The sequence below is a fragment of the Rattus norvegicus genome, chromosome 18 (assembly GCF_036323735.1).
Source record: "Rattus norvegicus strain BN/NHsdMcwi chromosome 18, GRCr8, whole genome shotgun sequence".
Classification (NCBI taxonomy): domain Eukaryota; kingdom Metazoa; phylum Chordata; class Mammalia; order Rodentia; family Muridae; genus Rattus; species Rattus norvegicus.
In genome coordinates this window covers 82,013,098-82,035,262 of record NC_086036.1, presented here as the reverse complement: position 1 = coordinate 82,035,262, position 22,165 = coordinate 82,013,098, and the positions used below count along the sequence as shown (strand labels likewise).

General features: G+C 36.2%; 1 protein-coding gene across 8 annotated transcripts in view; it reads right to left on the bottom strand.

The window, feature by feature from the left end:
- Positions 1 to 6,532: 6,532 nt before the first annotated feature.
- Neto1 (neuropilin and tolloid like 1) overlaps positions 6,533 to 22,165 on the bottom strand; it is a 123,276-nt gene continuing 107,643 nt past the window's right edge. For 4 of the 8 annotated variants that reach the window (XM_039096766.2, XM_063277287.1, XM_039096768.2 and 1 more), the window contains 4 exons: positions 18,284 to 18,397; positions 14,260 to 14,818; positions 13,230 to 13,304; positions 6,533 to 12,391 (listed from right to left, as the gene is read on the bottom strand). In XM_039096766.2, coding sequence (XP_038952694.1) covers positions 13,244 to 13,304; positions 14,260 to 14,818; positions 18,284 to 18,397 — 734 coding nt within the window. In that variant the 3' untranslated portion in view covers positions 6,533 to 12,391; positions 13,230 to 13,243. Of the gene's footprint in view, positions 12,540 to 13,229; positions 13,305 to 14,259; positions 14,819 to 18,283; positions 18,398 to 22,165 lie in introns of those variants that run through there. The other 4 variants (XM_006255035.5, XM_039096765.2, NM_001107371.1 and 1 more) reach the window with 4 other exon arrangements.

The window sequence follows — 22,165 nt, the reverse complement described above, 5'->3', positions numbered from 1 at the left end:
AAGAAATGAGTTGGAGTTTTAATAAGGATTGCATTGAATCTGTAGATTGCTTTCGGCAAATGACCATTTTTACTATATTAACTCTGCTGATCCATGAGCATGGGAGATCTTTCCATCTTCTGAGATCTTCTATTTCTTTCTACAGAGACTTGAAGTTCTTGTCATACAGACATTTCACTTGCTTGGTTAGAGTCACACCAAGGTATTTTATATTATTTGTGGCTATGGTGAAGGGTGTAGTTTCCCTAATTTCTTTCTCATTCTGTTTATCCTTTAAGTAGCGGGAGACTACTGATTTGTTTGAGTTAAATTTATATCCAGCCACTTTGCTGAAGTTGTTTATCAGACTTAGTAGTTCTCTGGTGGAACTTTTGGGGTCACTTAAGTATACAATCATATCATTTGCAAATAGTGATATTTTGACTTCTTCCTTTCCAAATTGTATCCCTTTGATTTCCTTTTCTTGTCTGATTGTGCTTGCTAAGGCTTTGAGTACTATATTGAATAGGTAGAGAGTGGACAGCCTTGTTTAGTCCCTGCTTTTAGTGGAATCGCTTCAAATTTCTCTTCATTTAGCTTAATGTTGCCTACTGCTTTGTTGTATATTGCTTTTACTATGCTTAGGTATGAGCCTTGGGTTCATGATCCTTCCAAGGCTTTTACCAGGAAGGGGTGTTGAATTTTGTAAAATGCTTTCTCAGCATCTAAAGAGATGATCATATGTTTTTTCTTTAAGTTTGTTTACATAGTGGAATACTTTGATAGATTTCCATATATTGAGCCATCACTGCATCCCTGGGATGAAGGCTACTTGTTCATGATGGATGATTGTTTTGATGTATTCTTGGACTTGGTTTGCAAGAATTTTATTATTGAGTATTTTGCATGGATACTGAAAAAATTGCATGGTATGGTACAGAGATAGGTAGGTTGATCGATGGAATAGAACTGAAGACCCAGAAATGAACTCATACACCTATGGTCATTTGATCTTTGACAAAAGAGCTAAAACAATCCAGTGGAGAAAAAAACATTTTCAATAAATGGTTCTGGTTCAACTAGAGGTCATCATGTAGAAGAATGCAAATCAATCCATTTTTATCTCCTTGTACATAGCTCAAGTCCATGTGGATCAAGGACCGCCACATCAAACCAGAGATACTCAAACTAATGGAAGAAAAAATAGGGAAAAGTCTCAATCACATGGGCACTAGGGAAAATTGCCTGAACAAAACATGAATGGTTTATGCTCTAAGATCAAGAACCGACAAGTGGAACCTCATAAAACTTCAAAACTTCTGTTAGGCAAAGGACAATGTCATTAGGACAAGCAAAGGTCTTTACCAATCCTACATCTGATAGAGAGCTAATATCCAAAATATACAAAGAACTCAAGAAGTTAGATTCCAGAGAGCCAAATAACCCTATTCAAAAATGATGTGCAGAGCTAAACAAAGAATTCTCAGCTGAGGACTATGGAATGGCTGAAAATACCTAAAGAAATGCTCAACATCCTTAGTCATCAGGGGAATGCAAATCAAAAGAACCTTGAGATTCCACTGCACACCAGTCAGAATGGCTAAGATCAAACACCCAGGTGACAACAAATGCTGGCAAGGATGTGGAGAAAGACAAACACTCCTCCTTTGTTAGTGGGATTGCCAACTGGTACAATTATTCTGGAAATCAGTCTGGAGGTTCCTCAGAAAAATGAATGTTGCACTACCTGAAGACCCAGTTATACATCTCCTGGGCATATACCCAAATGATGCTACAACATACAACAAAGACACATGCTGCACTATGTTCATAGCAGCCATAATTAGCTGGAAAGAAACCAGATGTCGTACAACAGAGGAATAAATACAGAAAATGTGGTACATCCACACAGTGGAGTACTACTCAACTATCAAAAACAATGATTTCATGAAATTCATAGGTAAATGGATGGAACAAGCAAATATCATCCTGAGTGAGGTAACTCAATCCCCACCCAAACAATAACACATGGTATGCACTCACTGATTAGTGGATATTAGCCCAAAACCTCAGATTATCCAAGATACAATCTACAGATCACATGAAGCTCAGGAAGAAGGATGACCAAAGTGCAGATGCTTCACTCCTTCTTAAAGGGGGAACAAAAATATTCATAGGAGGGGATACGGAGGCAGAGTTTGAAGCAGAGACTGACAGAATGGCCATGCAGAGCCTGCCCCACATATGCCCCATATATATACAGCCACCAAGACTAGATAAAATTGATGAAGCTAAGAAGGGCATGTTGACAGGAACTGGATATAGAAATCTCCTGAGAGACACAGCTAGAGCATATCAAATATAGAGGAGAATAATAGCAGCAAACCACTGAATTGAAAAACGGGACCCCCATTGGAGGAATTAGAGAAAGGATTCAAAGAGCTGAAGGAGCTTGCAACCACATAAGAACAACAATGCCAATGAACCAGAGCTCCCAGGGACTAAACCACTACCAAAAGACTATACATGGACTGACCCATGGCTCCAATTGCATATGTAACAGAGAAAGGCCTTGTTGAGCACTAATGGAAGGAGAAGCTTTTGGTCCTGCCAAGGTTGAACTCCCACTGTAGGAGAATGTCAGGGGTGAGAAGGAGGGATAAATGGGGAATAGAACACCCTTATAGAAGAAGGAGAGGGGGGTGGGATAGGGGGTGTATGTCCTGTACCCAGGAAAAGCAATAACATTTGAAATGCAAATTTTTAAAAAATCCAATAAAAAATAGCAGAAAAGGTGGGAAAGAGCCTGGAACACATACCCATTCAGGAACATTTCCTGAAGAAAACACCAATGGCTTATGCTCTAGAATCAAGAATTGACAAATGGTACCTCATAACCCTACAAAGCTTCTGTAAGGCAAAGGACATTGTCAATCAGACAAAATGGCAACCAACAGATTGGGAAAAGATCTTTACCAATCCTACATCTGATAGAGGGTTAATATCCAGTATATAAAAAGAACTCCTGAAGTTAGACTCCAGAGAATCAAATAACCCTTTCAACAGAGCTAAACAAAGAATTCTCAACTGAGGAATACATCTCTGAGAAGCAACTAAAGAAATAGTCAACATCTTTAGTCAGCAGAGAAATATAAATCAAAATAACACTGGAATTCCACTTCATACCAGTCAGAATGGCTAAAATCAAAAATTGAGGTGATAGTAAATTCTGTTTAGGATTTGGAGAAAAAGAACACTCCTCCATTGGTGGGATCGCAAGCTGGTAAAACCACTCTGATAATCAGTCTGGAGGTTACTCAGAAAATTTGACATAATACTACCTGAGGACCCAGTTATACCATTCCTGGGCATATACCCAAACGATGCTCCAACATATAATAAGAACATATGCTCCACTATGTTTATGTTTATAGCAGTTCAGGCCTGAATCTAGAAAGAACCCAGATGTCATTAAACAGAGGAATGGGTACAGAAAATTTGGTACATTTACACAATGGAGTAGTACTCACCTCCTTAAAACTATGACTTCATGAAATTCTTAGGAAAAATGGATGGATTAGAAATTGTCAAAATGTGAATGCTTCACTCCTTCTTTAAAAGGGGAACAAGAATACCCTTGACAGGGAAGAGAGAGGCAAAGATTAAAACAGAGACTGAAGGAACACCCATTCAGAGCCTGCCCCACATGTGGCCCATACATATACAGCCACCCAATTAGACAAGATGGATGAAGCAAAGAAGTGCAGACCGACAGGAGCCGGATGTAGATCGCTCCTGAGAGACACAGCCAGAATACAGCAAATACAGAGGCGAATGCCAGCAGCAAACCACTGAACTGAGAATAGGACCCCCGTTGAAGAAATCAGAAAAAGAACTGGAAGAGCTTGAAGGGGCTCGAGACCTCATATGAACAACAATGCCAAGCAACCAGAGCTTCCAGGGACTAAGCCACTACCTAAAGACTATACATGGACTGACCCTGGACTCCAACCTCATAGGTAGCAATGAATATCCTAGTAAGAGCACCAGTGGAAGGGGAAGCCTTGGGTCCTGCTAAGACTGAACCCCCAGTGAACTAGATTGTTGGGGGGAGGGAGGCAATGGGGGGAGGATGGGGAGGGGAACACCCATAAGGAAGGGGAGGGGGGAGGGGGTTGTATGCCCGGAAACCGGGAAAGGGAATAACACTCGAAATGTATATAAGAAATACTCAAGTTAATAAAAAAATATTATGTTTAAATGAAGAAAAAAAAGAAATTGTCACCTTGAGTGAGGTAACCCAGTGACAAAAGAACACATATGGCATGCACTTATTTGTTAGTGGATATTACCCCCAAAAGCTTGGATTACTTAAGATACAATTCATAGACCACATAAAGCTCATGAAGAAGGGACACCAAAGTGCGGATGCTTCTTTCTTAAAAGGGGGAGCAAAATACTAAAGAGAGAAAATGTGAAGATAAATTGTGGAGCAGAGACTGGATGAAAGACCATCTAGTGACTTCCCCACCTGGGGATCCATCCCGTGTCTGTATAGACAACACACCCAGATACTATTGCAGATGCCAAGAAGTGCTTGCTGACATGAGCCTGATATAGTTGTCTACTGAGAGGCTCTGCCAGAGCCTGGCAAATACAGAGGCAGAGGCTTGTAGCCAACCATTGGACTGAACACAGGGTCCCCAATGGAGGAGTTAGACAAAGGACTGAAGAAGCTGAAGGTTTTCCAACACATAGGAAGAACAATAATATTAATCAAACAGACTCCTTACATCTCCCATGGACTAAATTACCAACCAAAGAGTATACATGGAGGGGTCCATGGCTCTAGTTACGTATGAAGCAGAGGGTGGCCATGTCAGACATAAGCATGAGAAGAGGTCCTTTGTCCTGTAAAGGTTTGATGCCCCAGTGTAGGGGAATGCCAGGGTGGGGAGGTGGAAGGATTGGGTAAGTGGGTGTGGGAGTACTCTCATAGATGCAAGGAGAGGGAGGACAGGTTAGGATGTTTCCTGAGAGGAAAACAGGAAAAAGTATAATATTTGAAATGTAAATAAATAAAATATCCTATAAAAATTAATACTTTATGGTATATTGTTGATGTTCCATAAATAACCGTCTCAAATATTTCATTCTTGTAGGAAGCTCGGCTAGGCAAATTGTCATAAATTAAGCAAAATTATCTTGGGAAATAATTTTACAATGCCTTCGGGAAGGGAAAAGGAAATCAATTAAAATTCACTCTTAGTTCCATAGTCGTTAAAGTATAAAAGACATTAAATATGCCATAAAAATTAGTGGAACTGATCACACAGGTTGAATGGCAAAAACAAACAGGAGATTTGATTGTCACATAGAGATTCTTGTCAATTTCCTCCCACATATTCTAGACTTGAGGGAACAAGGAGGGTGAGAATAGTTCCATCAGAACCTACACACCTGGAAAGGGAACTTGCCAAGTGTTCCAAGGCGGTCAATCAACCTGGGAGTCAGGCAGCAAAATAATCAGGTGTAACGAGCAAAAGCAGAGTTGAGCCTGGAAGCAAACAGACCTTGATGTTCTCAAGGTATCCTTAATATTCCTTTCCTGACCTCTGACTGAAGCTCCTGATATGTGAGATTTCAGTGGATCAGCTGATCCTAACCTGGTTAGCTGGGACAGAAAACCCCTGGCAGAGTCCGAGCCATTCAAAGTGGGGGGCTTTGAAGGTGAGTTTTGAATGTGACCATGTAGCCTCATCCTTTGAAAAGTAATTCCCATAGACAAGAAGTTACAAAATAAGCCTCTGATATGTTGTATATGAAATATGTAAGTTATTGTGATCACAGAGTCAATACATTTGTTTTGGTTAGTAATGATTCACTCACATAAATACAAAAGTTTCACATAGAAGAGGTGCCTTTGGCCACTGTAGAGTACAAACTGGAAAAACAGAGGAAAGTAAGGCCTTTTCACTGCTGCCTGTGATCTGATGATTTATTTTTTATTTATTTATTTTTTACATTTTTACCCATGCCGTTGGTTGCTCTTGTGGGAACTTTCTTCAAAAGATTAATCGTTTCTGTGTCACAAGGAGACACGGAGAAGCTTCCAAGGGTGTTTTAAGTAACTGAACTGTTGGAAAAATAACAGCGGCAGTGTACAACATTATCATGCCATAAATGTGGCCACAAGACTCTACTTATCTCTCTAAGTATCTTTAAGTCTGGTCATACATGGAGCAATTGTCCATGGTTGAAGAAAGAACTCCCCTCTCTCTGTTTAGGTTTGTGAACAAATTGACAACTATGTCATTAGTTAAGTGCCCCGGGGGGCACTGCTGCTTACACTCACTAGTGATAAACAGTGTTTGATATGAAGGTGCAGAGAAAGGTGCCCTGGAGGGAATGGCAACCACAGGATGTCAGATTCAGTGGCATCTGGAAGTCACATATTTTATCCAGAATTTTTGAGAAGCGAATGTCTTTTCTTGCTATCTTTTATAGATGTGTAGGCACCATGTCAATTAGAAAAATGAAGTTTACACACAACTTAGAAAAAATGGTTTATTTTTACAATGCATCATAGAATATAAAAAATATCTCCCAGTACATGATCATTTGGTTGTGACACTTTCAGTTGAAAAGAAGATTTTATAGTACACATTTTACAGATGAGTAAACACAAAATTATGGGGCAATATGGATATGTCTCAACTTCTCTTGATGGAGTACACTAATTCACAGAGTTATATTTGCCCGGTGGTGGAAAACACTGCACTAGTTTAGTCAGCTCAGTATAAGAAATGTGCTCACCACTTACAGAGTCTTATAAAAGTTACAAACTACTTCACTTTCCTTGACTGCACAAAAGCTAATTACATACAATATTTGCAGTAGTTTCATTCACAGAATCAAACTTTTTTGTTTACAAGGAAAAGATTTAACGTAAATCTCTGAGAATGGACTTTGTCATGTGAACCTCAGTATGTTTCCTTGTTAACCATAGTCACGGAGTTAGCATACTGTAGAAATTAAATAAAATGGCAAGACATACTCCTGCCTCTCCAACCGTCTGTTACCTTTAATGTCTTATTACCCATTGTATTAATTGAATTTAATATGTGTGACTCTTTACTCTACTTAGTAAGTATACTGTCTTCAGAGAAGTCTCCATTCACATCACCTCAAAATATACCACGTTCATCTTTGAACACAGGGCAAACTCTTGAGAAAGCACCAAGTACGCTCAGAAACACAGTACCAACTCTGTTTACTCTATGAACTCTATTTTCTGTGACCCTTCATTACTTACCATGCACATCAAGTAAATGGTCCTCAAACTGTGTATGACCTAATGACTATAAACACAAATGTTTCCCTGCACATGTTGGCAATGGTCTCTTTCACTGTCTTCTTGGGAAAGCCTACACTTTATAGGGCTCATCTGGTGCTCCTAAGAAAATGCTATTATCATATTTAAGCTTATCACATCTTGATTATACCAAATCATTTATATTTCATTTGCTCAATAGTCAATTATGTTTTGTGTTTTACAAATGAGAGGGACCCAGGGTAATCTAATTAGTGTTTCAAGATGGGTCACATGGTAAAAACTATTATGAGTGTCTCCTTCTATAGTTCTAAGCACCATTCCTCTACCAGTCTCCACTATTAATTATCCTTTCCCCCAATGTGCTGAAGAAGAGGATTTGATATATAAATTGAGCAGACACCCCCTAACCCCCAAAAATCTAGTGATATTTATATAAGTTTAACTCTAGGGAAAGTGAATAAAGAATACAAATTTAATAATGTAATATAAAAGGAATATTTTATTTTAAATAACTTACACATCATACGTCCTGGTCAGCTGTAATTTTCATTTGAGTATCGGTGAGTAGTAAGAGACACCCCCAAACAATTTTTCAATGAGTGGCTGGAAAATAGCATGGGTCAGCAATTGAAGAGAAAAAAAACTATAGGGACAAAGAATGTGCTGGCTGCACAACTGTTATGATTCCCAAAGAGAAAAGCGATGGTGTGCTCATGCCGGTTCACGGGAAGGAAGAACTTCTCTAAATGCTCCAAGCAAATGACGGAAGCTTGATGAAGCTTGCTTTTGCATTTGTTTCCTGATGCAAGGAAATCAAGGGATGTTAGAGGCTGGCATGCCCCTCTTTAGGAAAACAACAGAAAACACATAACCTGGTGCCCCAGGGCAAATCTTAAATTGTGTTCTTGACATTACTTACTTATATTTCTTCCCTTTGCTTCTCTCTTGGGTTGACGTAAATAATACCATTTAACTAAATAAATTTTAACACAGTTTAAATTCATTACAAAATGATTAGTTACAATTCTAAATTAAAAGTTGTGTGGGAATTATCGAGTTGTATAAGTAATAAATTTTTCTTTTTCTTTCTTTTTTTTCTTAGTTTTTGTTATGTAGTTTTCTTTCTCCAATCTTGTTAAAAGAAATATAGGAATAACTAATTAACTCAAGTTCCATTTACTGTATTCTTTTTACCCATGTAATGTTACCTTGTCTGCATCTTTCTCATCATGCTGTGATTAAAATAAAAACTGTTTAATGGAGGAAAAGTATGCATACCAACTAACCCTTGTACTCATTAGATGAGAAAACTCACTGTCCATTATCATATCCATTTAGGATTAAGACTAATTTTAAATAACTTGTGCATTTTAAATATATTAATACATAAATCAGATGAATTTTAAATAACCTCCTTCCAGAATTTAGAGTTACTATCATTCAAACTACATGGTATCATTTATTTGACTATCAAAAAAAGGAATGCATTGTTTGTTGTTGCTGCTTGAAGGTGATGAGACTCAGAACAATGTTATCTACCTTATTTTAATATTTTCAATTCAGAGAAATCAATTCCTGATCTAAAAATAAAAGAAGCAAAGCCTGTGATGTAAGAAAATCTTGACTTTTCTTGGGAAAGTACAGACGAAGCTAACACAAGGCTTAAGAGAATATTCACATGATGTTGAAGACCATCATGTTGGGAGGCAGAATTGTCAATCTAATATTCTTAATAGGGTCAAAAGATTCAGCATCTCTAGGACAGGGTTGATTCTCCCTGAAAGATTTTGTGGCATTGATCTCCAGTTATGCTTACAGTGGATTTTAATTATCTGACGACATTAAGTTGTGACAAATCAAATATCAAGCCTCTTTTGTGAAATGATGAATAAAATCTGCATGTGTGTAAAAACGGGTACAGAAAAAGATCAGAATTAGACGTCAGAACATCAACCTTGTGTTGAGTAACTGCACTGCCCTTGGAGAGAATTACAAAGCTTAACTCAGGCTGACCTGGGTATTTCATGTAAACGTGGGAGGCCACCAAGATTCTAAAGGCTGAATCACTGAATTGACATAGTGATATATTTGAAAATAGTTCAACGAATCAATATAGCTCTTATGCTAGTCTATAGGAATTCACTTTGTGAAAAAAATATTAACTGTTAAGCTTGTTTGGTGGTTTTGAACACTTCTTTCCACTACAAGTGCTACCCAATTTTTAAGATCATTCCAAGGTTGATATTAAAGCAACAGTCTGATGTGGTTATTTAATAGGTAATTTTAATATTCAAAAATCTCAATATTGGATTTTATGAAGGCACCTGTAGGGAGCTCCAAAATATATTTGAAAGCTTTTCTGGACTCTCACATCACAAGATCCATCTTTATTACAAGATAGTGTCTCTAATGGGGCTAATCACAGGCCTCAAGGACTCTTGGCAGTGATCTCCTGTCTGGACAAGTTAATACCTATGAGTTAATTGATCATCACATATAAGGAGATCCATCTTGGAAGAGTGATTATTTTCCCCATGGACTATATCACTATATGTGAGTCATCTATTCTTAAATTTATACTTAATTCAGTTTGATGTCAAAAAAGAAGGTATCTGTTTAGTAGGTTTGAGGCATTAAATACATTTAAGCAGAGAATAAGCAGATCATTAACATTTTATAGATCTGTAAAGAATTAGAAAAACATGTAAACCTACATGGCAGGTGTCTGGTGATTTATCCACTTAATTGTCTTCATTGTTGTATAATGAAACACTCAGGTATATATGTATATATATGTGTGTGTGTATTTATACACACACACATATATGTATATATATATGTATATTATACATAGTCTTTGAGATTCTTCATTCAAGGTCAATAATGTCCAATGAGAACACCTAAAGAGATGAAATAGTAGAACTAATTTAATTGATTATCTTGGAGTTCCAACTTTTAATTAATGGGCACATTACATGTGGTAATAATTTGGTTAGCAAAATGATAAAGATGAATTTTATCATAAGATATATATTATATATATAGTATATATCATGTTAAAGAAAGATAATAATCATTATGCCAGTTCATTTTCTTCTTGGACAATTTGTCAAATTAATTTCTATGCTAATTTTTATGAGAATATATTTGGTGTTTGTGTACATAAGTGTGTGTGTGTGTGTGTGTGTGTGTGTGTGTGTGTGTCAGAAGTTGACACTGACCATCTTCTTCATTCAGTTTTCACTGTTTGCTAAGGAAGAGGCTCTTGCTGAACTTGTTTATAGTTTAGTTAAATGGTTTGCCTTTCTGTGTCTTCAGATAGCTGGGATTAAAGGTCGGCCCAGGGTACTCCTGTCCATGTGCTGTGAGTACTCCACAAGGTAAGTTGATTTTAAGAATTGCTATATTTCTTTAGTTAGTTTTTTCTTTTTTTTTTTTTTTACAATTTACTCTATCTCTGTTTACTTGTTGATGTTTAATTTATATTGTAATACATACTGGGTTGGCCTCCTGAAAAGGGCCATATGACAAGGAATATCCATTTAGATTGTAAATACTGCTCCAGCTGCTGGCAAACATTGTCTTTGATCAGATTTCTTTTTTATTTGAAAGTCCTGGTTTTATTATTGAGAATTTGTCTATTTTGAAGGTAGTGAGCATATGTACTGTAACTGTAATGTTAAATTTAATTTTTTTTAAGTTTACTTTTTTATGTAAATAGGTATTCATTTATTGTTTATGGGAATGCATGTGATTCAACAGAACTTCTGTATGTTATAAGGGCTTTAATTTTTCTGTATGAAACTCATCATAACCATTAAGCATTCAGGTATATGTGTTAATAGGTAGGAAGTAACTCAGAATGGTTTTAGTTCAATCATAAAAGGGTCTATGATTTTTATGGATTGACTTAAAAAGACATTTAATATAAAAGAAGATATTCATAAGATGTTAAAAATCAAATATTTAGGGAAGTAAGCCTCAATATCAAATGGCATCGGGTAATCTAGAGAGTGGAGAATGTTGGGAGAAATAAATCATGTACTTGAGTAACTCTTCTTTTTATCTCAAGAGAAGAAACATTTCTCTTAACTCAAATTAGGAAATTATTATACATTTTATATATATTTATATAAAAGTTACAAGTAGCAAGCATATGACACAAAGAAATGGAACAGTAACAGCAGTATTTGAGAATGCATGCTTTTTACAATGTGTCTAATAAAGAGGGCATTTTTTCCAACCTAAATATCCAGTACTGACATGCAGGGTATTTTTCTCAAACTGTCAGTTCAGTCATATTGCTAAGTGCTTAATCAAACAAAATTCTGTTGTAGAGTTTGAATGGTAAAATACCTGATTTCAAAATGCCATTTGTGAAACTCAGTATCTTTCCATGGTAAAAACAGAAAGGAAAGCAGGGATACACAGAAACGATAAGGGGGAAAGACAAAGAGAAAGACAGAGAGAGGGGTAGAGAGATTTGTCTTATTGCAATGTAGATTTTACTCATTACATTTTACTGAATTTAATTATAATGAAACAGCAGGTGTGCACAGTCCATAGAACCTCTCGGTGATGCTTTCATGATCCACATTTGCGTTTTTCACTGCAGCTTGCTCAAAAATCACACAGGGACTATTCTCAGGCAGTCTATGCAATGAAAACAATGGACGTATAACACGGAGTTCACCCAAAGTTTTGTTTCCTTTTCCCAAAGATCACACAGGTACAAACATTTAACAAAGACACACAGACACCATATAAACAAATGCGAAACCAACAATAAACGTAAAGCTGGGGTAGTCTCAATCAGGAACTAATTTCTTCTTCAAGTTTCCGTAAATCTCAGAATGTATTGAAAACCTAAGGAGCACTTGGTGATCAGCAACCGAATTAGGAAATGGACACATCATTGCGCGGCAGCAGGGAGTCTTGCCGAAGGAATAACGCATGTCTGTAACTCTTACGTTTGGAATAAAGGCAGTGGAATGAATTTAGAAATATGTCCACTTTTCACAATTCACTACGGAACTTTCTTTTCACAGTCCCCATGTTTGTGTAAATAGTTCTTCTCTGAAAATAAAGCACAGTTAAAACATTTTCTCCCAATGGGAAAAGAAATGCGACAAACACACCAGCTTATTAAGGTCAGACTGAGCATGGAATGCATTCTCCTAATTCAAGAACAGTTGGGAGGCTCGAGGAGTTTTGAGGAGATTAGCTGCGAAGCAAATTTAATTGGAGACGAATTAGAGTAAAATAAACACAGACCACCAAGCGAAGATGTAAAACCAGTGTGATATTTCGTGACACATAGGGACACACCTGGAAAACTGAGGGGTGTGAGGCTTTTAGAGAATAAAACGTTCAAATTTTACTTCATAAAATTTGATCAACATGCCACATTTATTTTTAATGAGGTAAGGTAAATTGCTCATGCAAAAAATAAAAGCCACATAAGTTGTATGAATATTACCAAATACTTGGTGTTGCGTTCGAATAGAATATAGTCAAATTATATCAATAATTGCCACTCTTTAGTTACATTAAGAGTGAATATTCTTATATTTGATTTTTTCGAAGACCAAGGTATCTTGCACTAGTTCTTGGAGATACTTCGTTGCTTTCATCGTCTTTGGCTTACAATGTGGATGTTAGCTTATTCTGTTGTCGAACAAAGCATAATGAAAGGCTATGAAAATTTATTATTCAGCTCTTCTATCCGAAGAATAGTCACTCCGTTACTATTGCATCTACTATATGCCTAAATATGGAATGCCATGGGACGGGTAGCTTAAGAAATAACGAACACAAACCACACTGTCTGAAGTACTATGAGACAGACAACCAGAAAGAAACGGAAAAAGATAGAAGATGACAAGGGGAGAAGTAGCCGAGGGCGTTTGCTTACCTTGGATTTTCGTGTTAGACCCTAGTTGTGTTGTATTCAGATTCATGTTTGCTTAGAGACCCAATGAGGCAGAACCTGGAATGTTATGGCTATTTCATTCAACAAAGTAATATTTGCACAAAATATAAACACATACATTTTTCTTAATAAACATTCCTAAAGTTAATAAGTCAACGAGAACAATAGTATTACAGCAGCATGCAAATTATATTAACTCAAATTAGATATTGTAGAATTTGTGAAAAAAATCTACATATATCTATATGATTACGTAAGGTATAGTAAGCATGCAAACACAGCATAATTCAACTAGACGTATTTTGGAATTTTAAAAATACATTATTAATTTCAAATTTTTCTGCCCAAATATTTTTACTCATTTTAGGAATATGAACATATAACACATGATACTCTATATATGTCTAATAGAAAAATGAATAAGAATATTTCTCCTGATTTCTGTATTTAAATATAAATTTTCAGTATTTTAGCATTCAATGTTATAAAATATAATATGTAATATAAACGTTATGTTATATGGAAAAATATACTCTTATTTTCTTAGCAAAGTTAATAGACCTATTAAAAATATTTTGAACTGAAATGTTCAATAAGATTGTATGGCAATCTTGGTAAAGCAACAGTTTTGGAAAATCGTTTTGTGTCCTGAGATATATAAATATTGATAAGAGCAACAACTATGACTGTGAAGGCAGATTAGTTGTCTAGATCTCTATCATAAATGGGGTGGCCCGTTTGTGTAGAAATAGTTTCTGTACGTACAGAAATAAAAATCTTTGGTCTGTGTGCACATATGTCATTGCACACATGTACATTTCATGCTCGTGTGTGGGATATAAAAAGAAGAGACTAGCACTAGTATAAGAAGGGAGGGGGTGGGGAGATGACGCTCTCTGGCTTACACTATCATTCACGGGGCGAGTGAGCATGAAGACAGACTAGAACACAATGCTGTGGCAGCATTTCCGTCTTCAGTTACAGATGCCATCAAATATCTATGGATACTGACCGCTGGACGGATTTTTCGTGTCTGGATAGCCTGTGGCTCGTGGTGGGAACCTCCTCAATCTCGTCAATGTCACAGGCATCTGCGGCATCTTGTGAGTAGTTGTGTTTCATGACCAGGATGTTTCTTCTGTTCACGGGTGGGATGAGGGGCTTGACTGGCTGCGTGGGTATCTCTGCCAAGATAGAAGCGTCCCTTGTGCTGAGGTTACTGCGACTGCCTTTCGCGCTGGACAGTTGTGATCCACAGTGATGGTCATGGATGCATTTGGAAGATGATCTTCGCAGTTTATGGTAATTTTCAAAGTCTTCTGCCACATCTGCAAAGTCAGCTGTTGCTCCGGTTCCTCTGAGCGTGCATAACTCATAGTGAGGAGGCTCAAACACCTCCTGGAAAACGGTCTGGTCAAAGTCTGACTTCCTTTGGACGTATTTTTTACGAGGCTGTTTGATCTGTACAATGACAGAAACGATAATAAGGATGATCACAATGCAGGAAGTCACGCCAATGACCGTCCCACTGGTGTTGGTCAGCTGATCCAGCAGGCTGGTTTTCCTCTTTTCTGTAGGTAGGAGAGAATGAAAACAACAGACAGACAAGAGGAGAAACAACCCACCATGTGTTAATATCACCTTCAAAAATGCAAATTAAAAAATTTAAAGCAACATAGGCTGAGCATACACTTTTCACAGTCTTAAATTGTTACGTGGCAATTCTTCAAAATTAAGATTCTATTTTTATAATTTTCCATCCTTAAAAAGTAACTATCCCGTTGCTCACAGCCCTTCTTTGAATATGAACATGTGTATTTATTTATATATGTATGATCATATAACATATTCATGCAAAAATTTACATAAGACTTAGAACACAATGTTTATGAAGGTCCTGGTAATTTCCTGAACTATGCTTTGACTTCTTTTCCGAGTCATAAAAGGACCTCTAAAATACTGAACCGGTAAGGAGTAGATGGACCTGTTTTTCTCTTTACTTTTGCTCAACAGGTAAAACTGAAGTAATAGGACACACAGCATTTTGATACCAAGAATAATTCAAGACAAAATCACAGCATACATTTTGAAATGGTAGCAAGAGAACTTGTCCATACTTTTCCAAATAAATTATCATGAAATTGAATACTAAAACTTGGGTGTAATAACATTATGGAAATTTTCCTATTAGTGAAGAGCAAAATGAATACACATGATAAAATAAAATAGAGACATAAAAGAGAGAATGTGCTTAGGAGATAGTATCTCCATGGACAGAAGGTTGAGAAAATAAATTATAAATAGCCCTTCTCACAGAAGTAGTAAAGGAATTAATTCATTTAATAAAACACAACAAAGTAAAGTAAAATGCGTCAGAGTTTTCCAGGAAGCGTGAACATCCATGGCTTGTGGGCAGTTAGAGAAATTGGAATGAATATTTTTAATCAGAATCTCAAAACTTCCCATGTTAATAATGAAAATATAAATTCAAGTTCGAAAAACCCAAGCAGAATAAATATAGAAGACCTACCCAGACATAGAGACTTTAAATTATAGAGGAAAAGAAATATTTTTAAAAAAATATCAACCAGGGGAAAATGATACATGGAGAGAAAGAATCCCCACAGTTTATCACGTGGTTGATAAGCATTCGTGGTCAGAACAACACATGCTCCCAGATTCAAGTTACTGCACGTGAAATCATACTAAGTTACCAGATGCAAGATCATACTAAAAACCCACAGAAATAGCTATATTCTTAAATTCACTATCTAGTAAATATGCTCTAAAATTGGCAACAAAACACTGTCAGATTTTAATAGAACAAAAACAATCAATAATTGTTGGATCTGCCTTAAAAAGGTCTTGAAGTTACACATAAGAAAACCGTGGCCATGGAAAATCCAAATGATCAAGAGAGAAGGGGTAGAGAAACAGACATATTTGTCTTCCTCCTGTCCAGCAGTCTGCTTCATAAAAAATACTGTGAGATTTTTATCACTGAGTGCCATAGACTGTGGTTTAATGGTACCAGTAGTAGATCTGAGTGCTAGGACATGAACCACTGTTTATAATAAAAGGAGAACACAGTGATAAGAAATGAGTCCCTAAATATGATCGATGCAGAAACAATCACCAAGGCATGTTTATGGCAAATTACACTAACATAGACTTCCCTTATTCTGTTACCACCCTGAAAGGAGAATGAAATAAAATAAAATACCAATTAATTATCATATGTTCCTGAGGTTGTAAGATACATAAAATAATGTAGAAAATAATGAGTAAAGAGTGTATAGATTATTAGTGTTATGTACAGAAAAGGCTTTACACTTCACTAGAATTTTCAGCCTAACACATAAATAAAAGCTAAGTTGTGTAGGATGAACCCTTACCCAACACAGTAAAAGTAAATCAAGAAAATATTGAAAAACACTAAGGAATACATATTACAGTACAACATATCTACATAGTGTTGAAGATCTTATACTAGGAGCAAATGGTGAAAAGATATATGAAACATATAAAAAGCAAAAACTGACAAGATTTATGAATATTATTATACATGGATACATTAAATAACCTAAGGGAATAAAGAAACTATCAGGATGAATGTAAATTAGTATTCAATTATTCATTGACTATAGCAAACATTTCCTTATATAAAAAGTATAATGAATTTTAAAAGGAGTGAAATGTTTGTCAAAGAAAGTTAGATGCAAATAAATACACTTTAGGACAAAAGTAGGTTACTAACCTATGATGATAAAGAAGGAAATCTGGAGGAAAGTTTAACAATTCGAAACACTCATGGGTTCAAAACCACATGACATAGAAGTTTTATAAACATAGAAAGCAAAGGAAGTCACGCACTATGATGAGGAATTATTATCTTTGATTCCTGCAGATGACAAAGGTGAGCCAATGGAATTATAAGGCGAATACAATGCTATATGAACCTACCAGATATACAGATATAAAATGCTCTGCCCATTATCAGAAGCACTCATAGCCTTCTCTTGTGGTTTACTATATGCTAAGCCATAAAACCAATCCCAGTAAATTACTAGCTATCATAAAAGTAAGTTCTGCTATCACCAGTACATTAATTAAGATTTCAAAGATGGTTTAACTCTCTGGAGTTAAGGCGGTGTGCTATTATAATGAATTTTTCATCATGTTCCTTTAATCGCTCTTTTCTTTTTTGCATACTCTCACATCCAACAAAATGATGTTGATGTTTGCTCGCTTCCACTAAGGTGTGAGGCTAAGTCAGAAAGCATTTAATTTCCTATCTATCCCCAAGTAGTTTTTTCACAGAAGTCGTGACTAACACCCATTATCAAAAATAGTTTCCACTAGTCAAACTCTTTTTTTTTTTACTGACTCAGTGGTTCAGTGGGTACTGGACAGGATTTCTCTGCTTCTGTTTGCAGGAAGTAAAGATTTGATAGACCATACTAAAATTGCTCCTTGTTAGTCTGCTTTTGAACAGGGTTAACATTCAGCCTTTATAATAGATGTCTTTATGTTGACTAAAATAGGGCATAACCCAGTCATCAAGCCATATTTAAATAACCAATATATTGGTTATTGGCTGGTGCACAGGGCAAGGACACTGAGAACTATTTCATAGGAGAGGAAAAAGGTTTTGTTAACAAAATAGAAGTGGCTTCAACTGAAAACAGAAATGATCTTCCTAAATATTTTATCTCTAGAGCATGAGCAAAAGATGAATGGATAATTTTGAATAAATGAAATGAACTTGAGAAAATTGAAGAAAGTAAAATGGAGTCATAGGAAGTGAGTCTTTCCGCTACCACTCTTTTCTTCACTTGGCTCTGCAAATTCTCATGAGGTATCTTTAGTGTCTAGAATGTGAGTCCACTGTATAAATGAGGAATTCTCCAGACATTGAGATTATTTGCAAACTGATATTAAGATAAAAGAAGACAGACAAAACCACATCCTCTGTTACGTTTTTAAGACTGATACAGCTATAGTTCCTTCCCACTCGAGAGCTCTGAATTCATTACCTTTACAGTGATTTTCATCCCAGGGATATACACAGTTCTGGAGCCCATTGCAGACTAGTGTGTTGTTAATACACATGTTACTGTGGCAGAAGAATGTGTTGCCTTCACAGGGAGCTAAAGGAAAAAAAGAGGGGTGAGGGGAGAAAGAACATGACAAAGAAAGTCAGAATGAATGCTCTCAGTGCAACTCAATTGGGAGGTGCATTCAATGAGACACGTTACTTATTTCACCAGAAAGTTGCCACAATGATCATTAACCCTGGTGACTGGCTCTCCACCGGAGGCTCAGATTATTGGAAGAACACGATGTCTCCACTCTCATCAGAATACACAATTCAGCAAAGTTTATGTAATTTTCCTGGGCATATGCCATGCACCACACTGAAATTCTACATATGTAGATTTATTGTACAAAGGTACCAATCAAAGTGGTTATGTCTTAAAAAGTATGTGTCTGACAAATACTACTAAGAGAAAATATATATTAAACAAAACCCCACAACACTTTTGATTATGCAAACTAAAAGCTATAGAAATCCAGAAACAAAAGTAATTTAATCTTCAACAACCTCAAAAAAATATGAAAATACATATTCTGCCCATTCCCGCACACGTACATGCACATACACACACACGGGGGGGGGGAGGAGAGAGAGAGAGCGAGAGCGAGAGCGAGAGCGAGAGCGAGAGCGAGAGCGAGAGCGAGAGAGAGAGAGAGAGAGAGAGAGAGAGAGAGAGAGAGAGAGAGACTGAGTAACAACGGACAACATAGCCAATTCAGAGGAAGTGGTTCCATCTGCACCCTGCTCTGGCCTTCCCAGTAAACAGTGTTTACTTCCCACAGATGGGGGTCTTTTCTGGGTCCCTTGTATAATGTTTAAAATACATGGACTATCATCTGGAAGAGCTATAAAAAGCAGAGATCCTGTGGCAGTCATTTTCAAACTATTATGCTTAAAGCTTCATAAATTAGTGAGTTATTAAGGGGTGTGTAAATCTATCATAATGTAAAAACTTACGATATGTTATATTGCTGCAAAAATTTGCTTTTCTAACATAATTTGCTTTTTAAAATATAATGGAATTATATTTGAGTTTCTGTAGCTAACTGTAATGACTTTGCAGAGTGGCGATGGTCCATTACGCAATTTCAACACAAAAATATAAAGGCAATTTCTGCACACAGATTAGAGTGACTTCAAAATGTGTGTGTGCATGTGTAAAATGCTATTGATAAAGTGTTAAACTGTTCTTGTTTATAGTTAATAACCAAGTAAAGGATGCCATTAAGATACTTGGTTATCTCTTGGCCTTACATAATGCCTCGTGGATATTACAATGGCTATGTTATGCATTAGTTTAAAAAATTTAAATTTATGAATCAGATGAGCATTTTACCTAGGCTATGACAGAATGTGAGAGTGTGCCGCTAAGAATGCTGAGATGGAGATGTGAAAGAGTAACAGGGTGGTCTTGATTTCCAGATGCTTCCTGATTGCAAAACTATCAATCAACATATTTTTACAACATTTTATCAGTTATTATAATGTGGTTTTATAGAGAAAACAATAAATAAAGAAATGTTAATAAATTCTATCCCAATGTTTTACCTTCAAGCAATGAGAATTACCATCACTTACCTTGACTAATAATCTAAGTAGTGAGTATTATCTCTCTCTCTCTCTCTCTCTCTCTCTCTCTCTCTCTCTCTCTCTCTCCTCTATCTATCCATCCATCCATCTATTATCTATCTATATATCGATTATCTATCTATCTATCTATCTATCTATTTTTCTGTCTAGCTTTCAGTTGTGGAGAGTCATGGCTTTCCTTGGCACAAGCAGGGTGACTATGGATAGTAGGGAACACAGAGAGTTGGCATGGAATCCTCGCAGGCCATTCTCAAACTCTCAGCACACCTCTTTCAAACTTTCAACAATTGAACCGACCAACATGTCAGTTACTCTTTTACGATCTATAAAATGGGGTGAATGTAGGGTTTCTTTATGCACAGGATGTATAGGAGGAATGCAGATATTATAAGCATTCCCTGGACCTGAATGTAGCTTGGTGAGAGAGGGCTTGCCAAATAGATTCAAAGCACTAGTTTCTATCCAGCACCAAAAAGATTAAGGGATATCTGGGACCTGTTTCAGGAGAGAACTGAAGCATAGGTGATAGGAAAAACATCTGATTTTGAAACCTGGTCCACAACTTCTTATCTGCGTGCTTAAATGAATTTGTTCTGATATTGCCATGTTTTGAGTACACCTATCTAAGCAAAGTCATGGATGTTACCTCAGAGGATCAACAATTATATCTCTAAGCCTTCAACAGCTGTGAAACTGATATGTGTGTCACGTGCAGGCAAATGACAAATCCTCATCAGCTGTCTTATTGTGTTGAGGTATTTACAGAAGTAAACTAAGACCTTGTAGGACTGATGTTGGCCAGACATTTCAAAACTGCAATTGGGAACCAGTAAGATTAGAGCCAGGAGGTCAAAATGAAACTTGGTTACATGATAAGTAATCTGTATCAAAAAATCAAAACTAAGAAAAAAAAGTTGCAACCTTGACTAGATACATAAAATAATCCAAAGTGGCTAAAGTGGTATTTTACTTGTTAACTTGAAAAGAAATGTTTTTTGTTTGTTTCTTTGTTTTTTTTTCTTTTTGAGCTATCACTGCCTTGTGCTAGTGAAAAGGCATATTAGACTATACTACCAACAAGATTTTTAGTTATTTTTTATCTATAATATATTGCCACAATTTAAGATATTATGCTTCAATTATATCAAAAGCAAAAATAGAGCATATACATTTAAACACCAAGATAAATGTAAGCTTTTAGAATGTATGTTTGAATAATAAGAATATAGCTTTAAAAAGACCATAGCTTAAGCAGGCATATGCACTTCTGATATTCTGCTTTTTACCTTTTAAAAAGGCCATCAAAATAGCACGTATTTTTGTTATTAAACAGTAGCCACAGATATTGAAGTTCCATCATTTAAAAACAATACTGACTAACCTAGTTGATTTTACATGTTTTTCAAACCCACTCTATAAAAATAAAATATTGAGATCCAGAAGTATTGCTGGTTGGTAAAAGTAACAATGCTGCCTTTTAATTCTGATAAAAGCATTTGAATATTTTAGAAAAAACAGATAGTGTATCTAGAGTGTGAGTCATTTATACGTACCTTCAATGCAGTTTATCTTTTATTCACTGAATACTCATCCAAATACCTCAAACTGAATTATGAAGAAGCACAAAATTCCCCACCGCGTTTTCACTTGAGAAGTGGAAGAAGAGCACGGGGAGCCATAGGGCTTAGATGTCAACCAGGGAACAAATAGGAGCTGCTTATTCAGGGAAGTTCCATTGCTGAGAGCTGCTTACTTTTATTTACTTCAAACAATCCCATTTGTTATTTAAAAGGGAAAACGGTGTTTAAAATTTATGAGTTATGTCCTCAGTGTTATGACCTCATTACAGCAAGCACTTTTTTAGTTCCTAGGTAAATACGGATTAGTGTGGGAACATATTATTGTGGTTGCCATTCTTCAAATAACAAAGCCATCACACAAACACTCTCTGGAAAATGCATAACAAACATTCAGGCAAAACGTGAGTTATTTCTGGTGGTTAATTTTTGGAATTTACTGAAATCACATTCTGTTTATCTCCTTTGGCGAGCATTCCCTTATTTTTACATGCTCATATACTCCCCGTGTTGTTCGAAACACATGAATTTTCATCAGAAAGTATAAATTATTGATTAAAAAAATCAATTTTCCATTTCAGCTTTTGTAAGGTCTAAATGGCAGTTTTTATAGGACATCTATGCTTCTATACCGTGAAGAATAGCTAATGAAC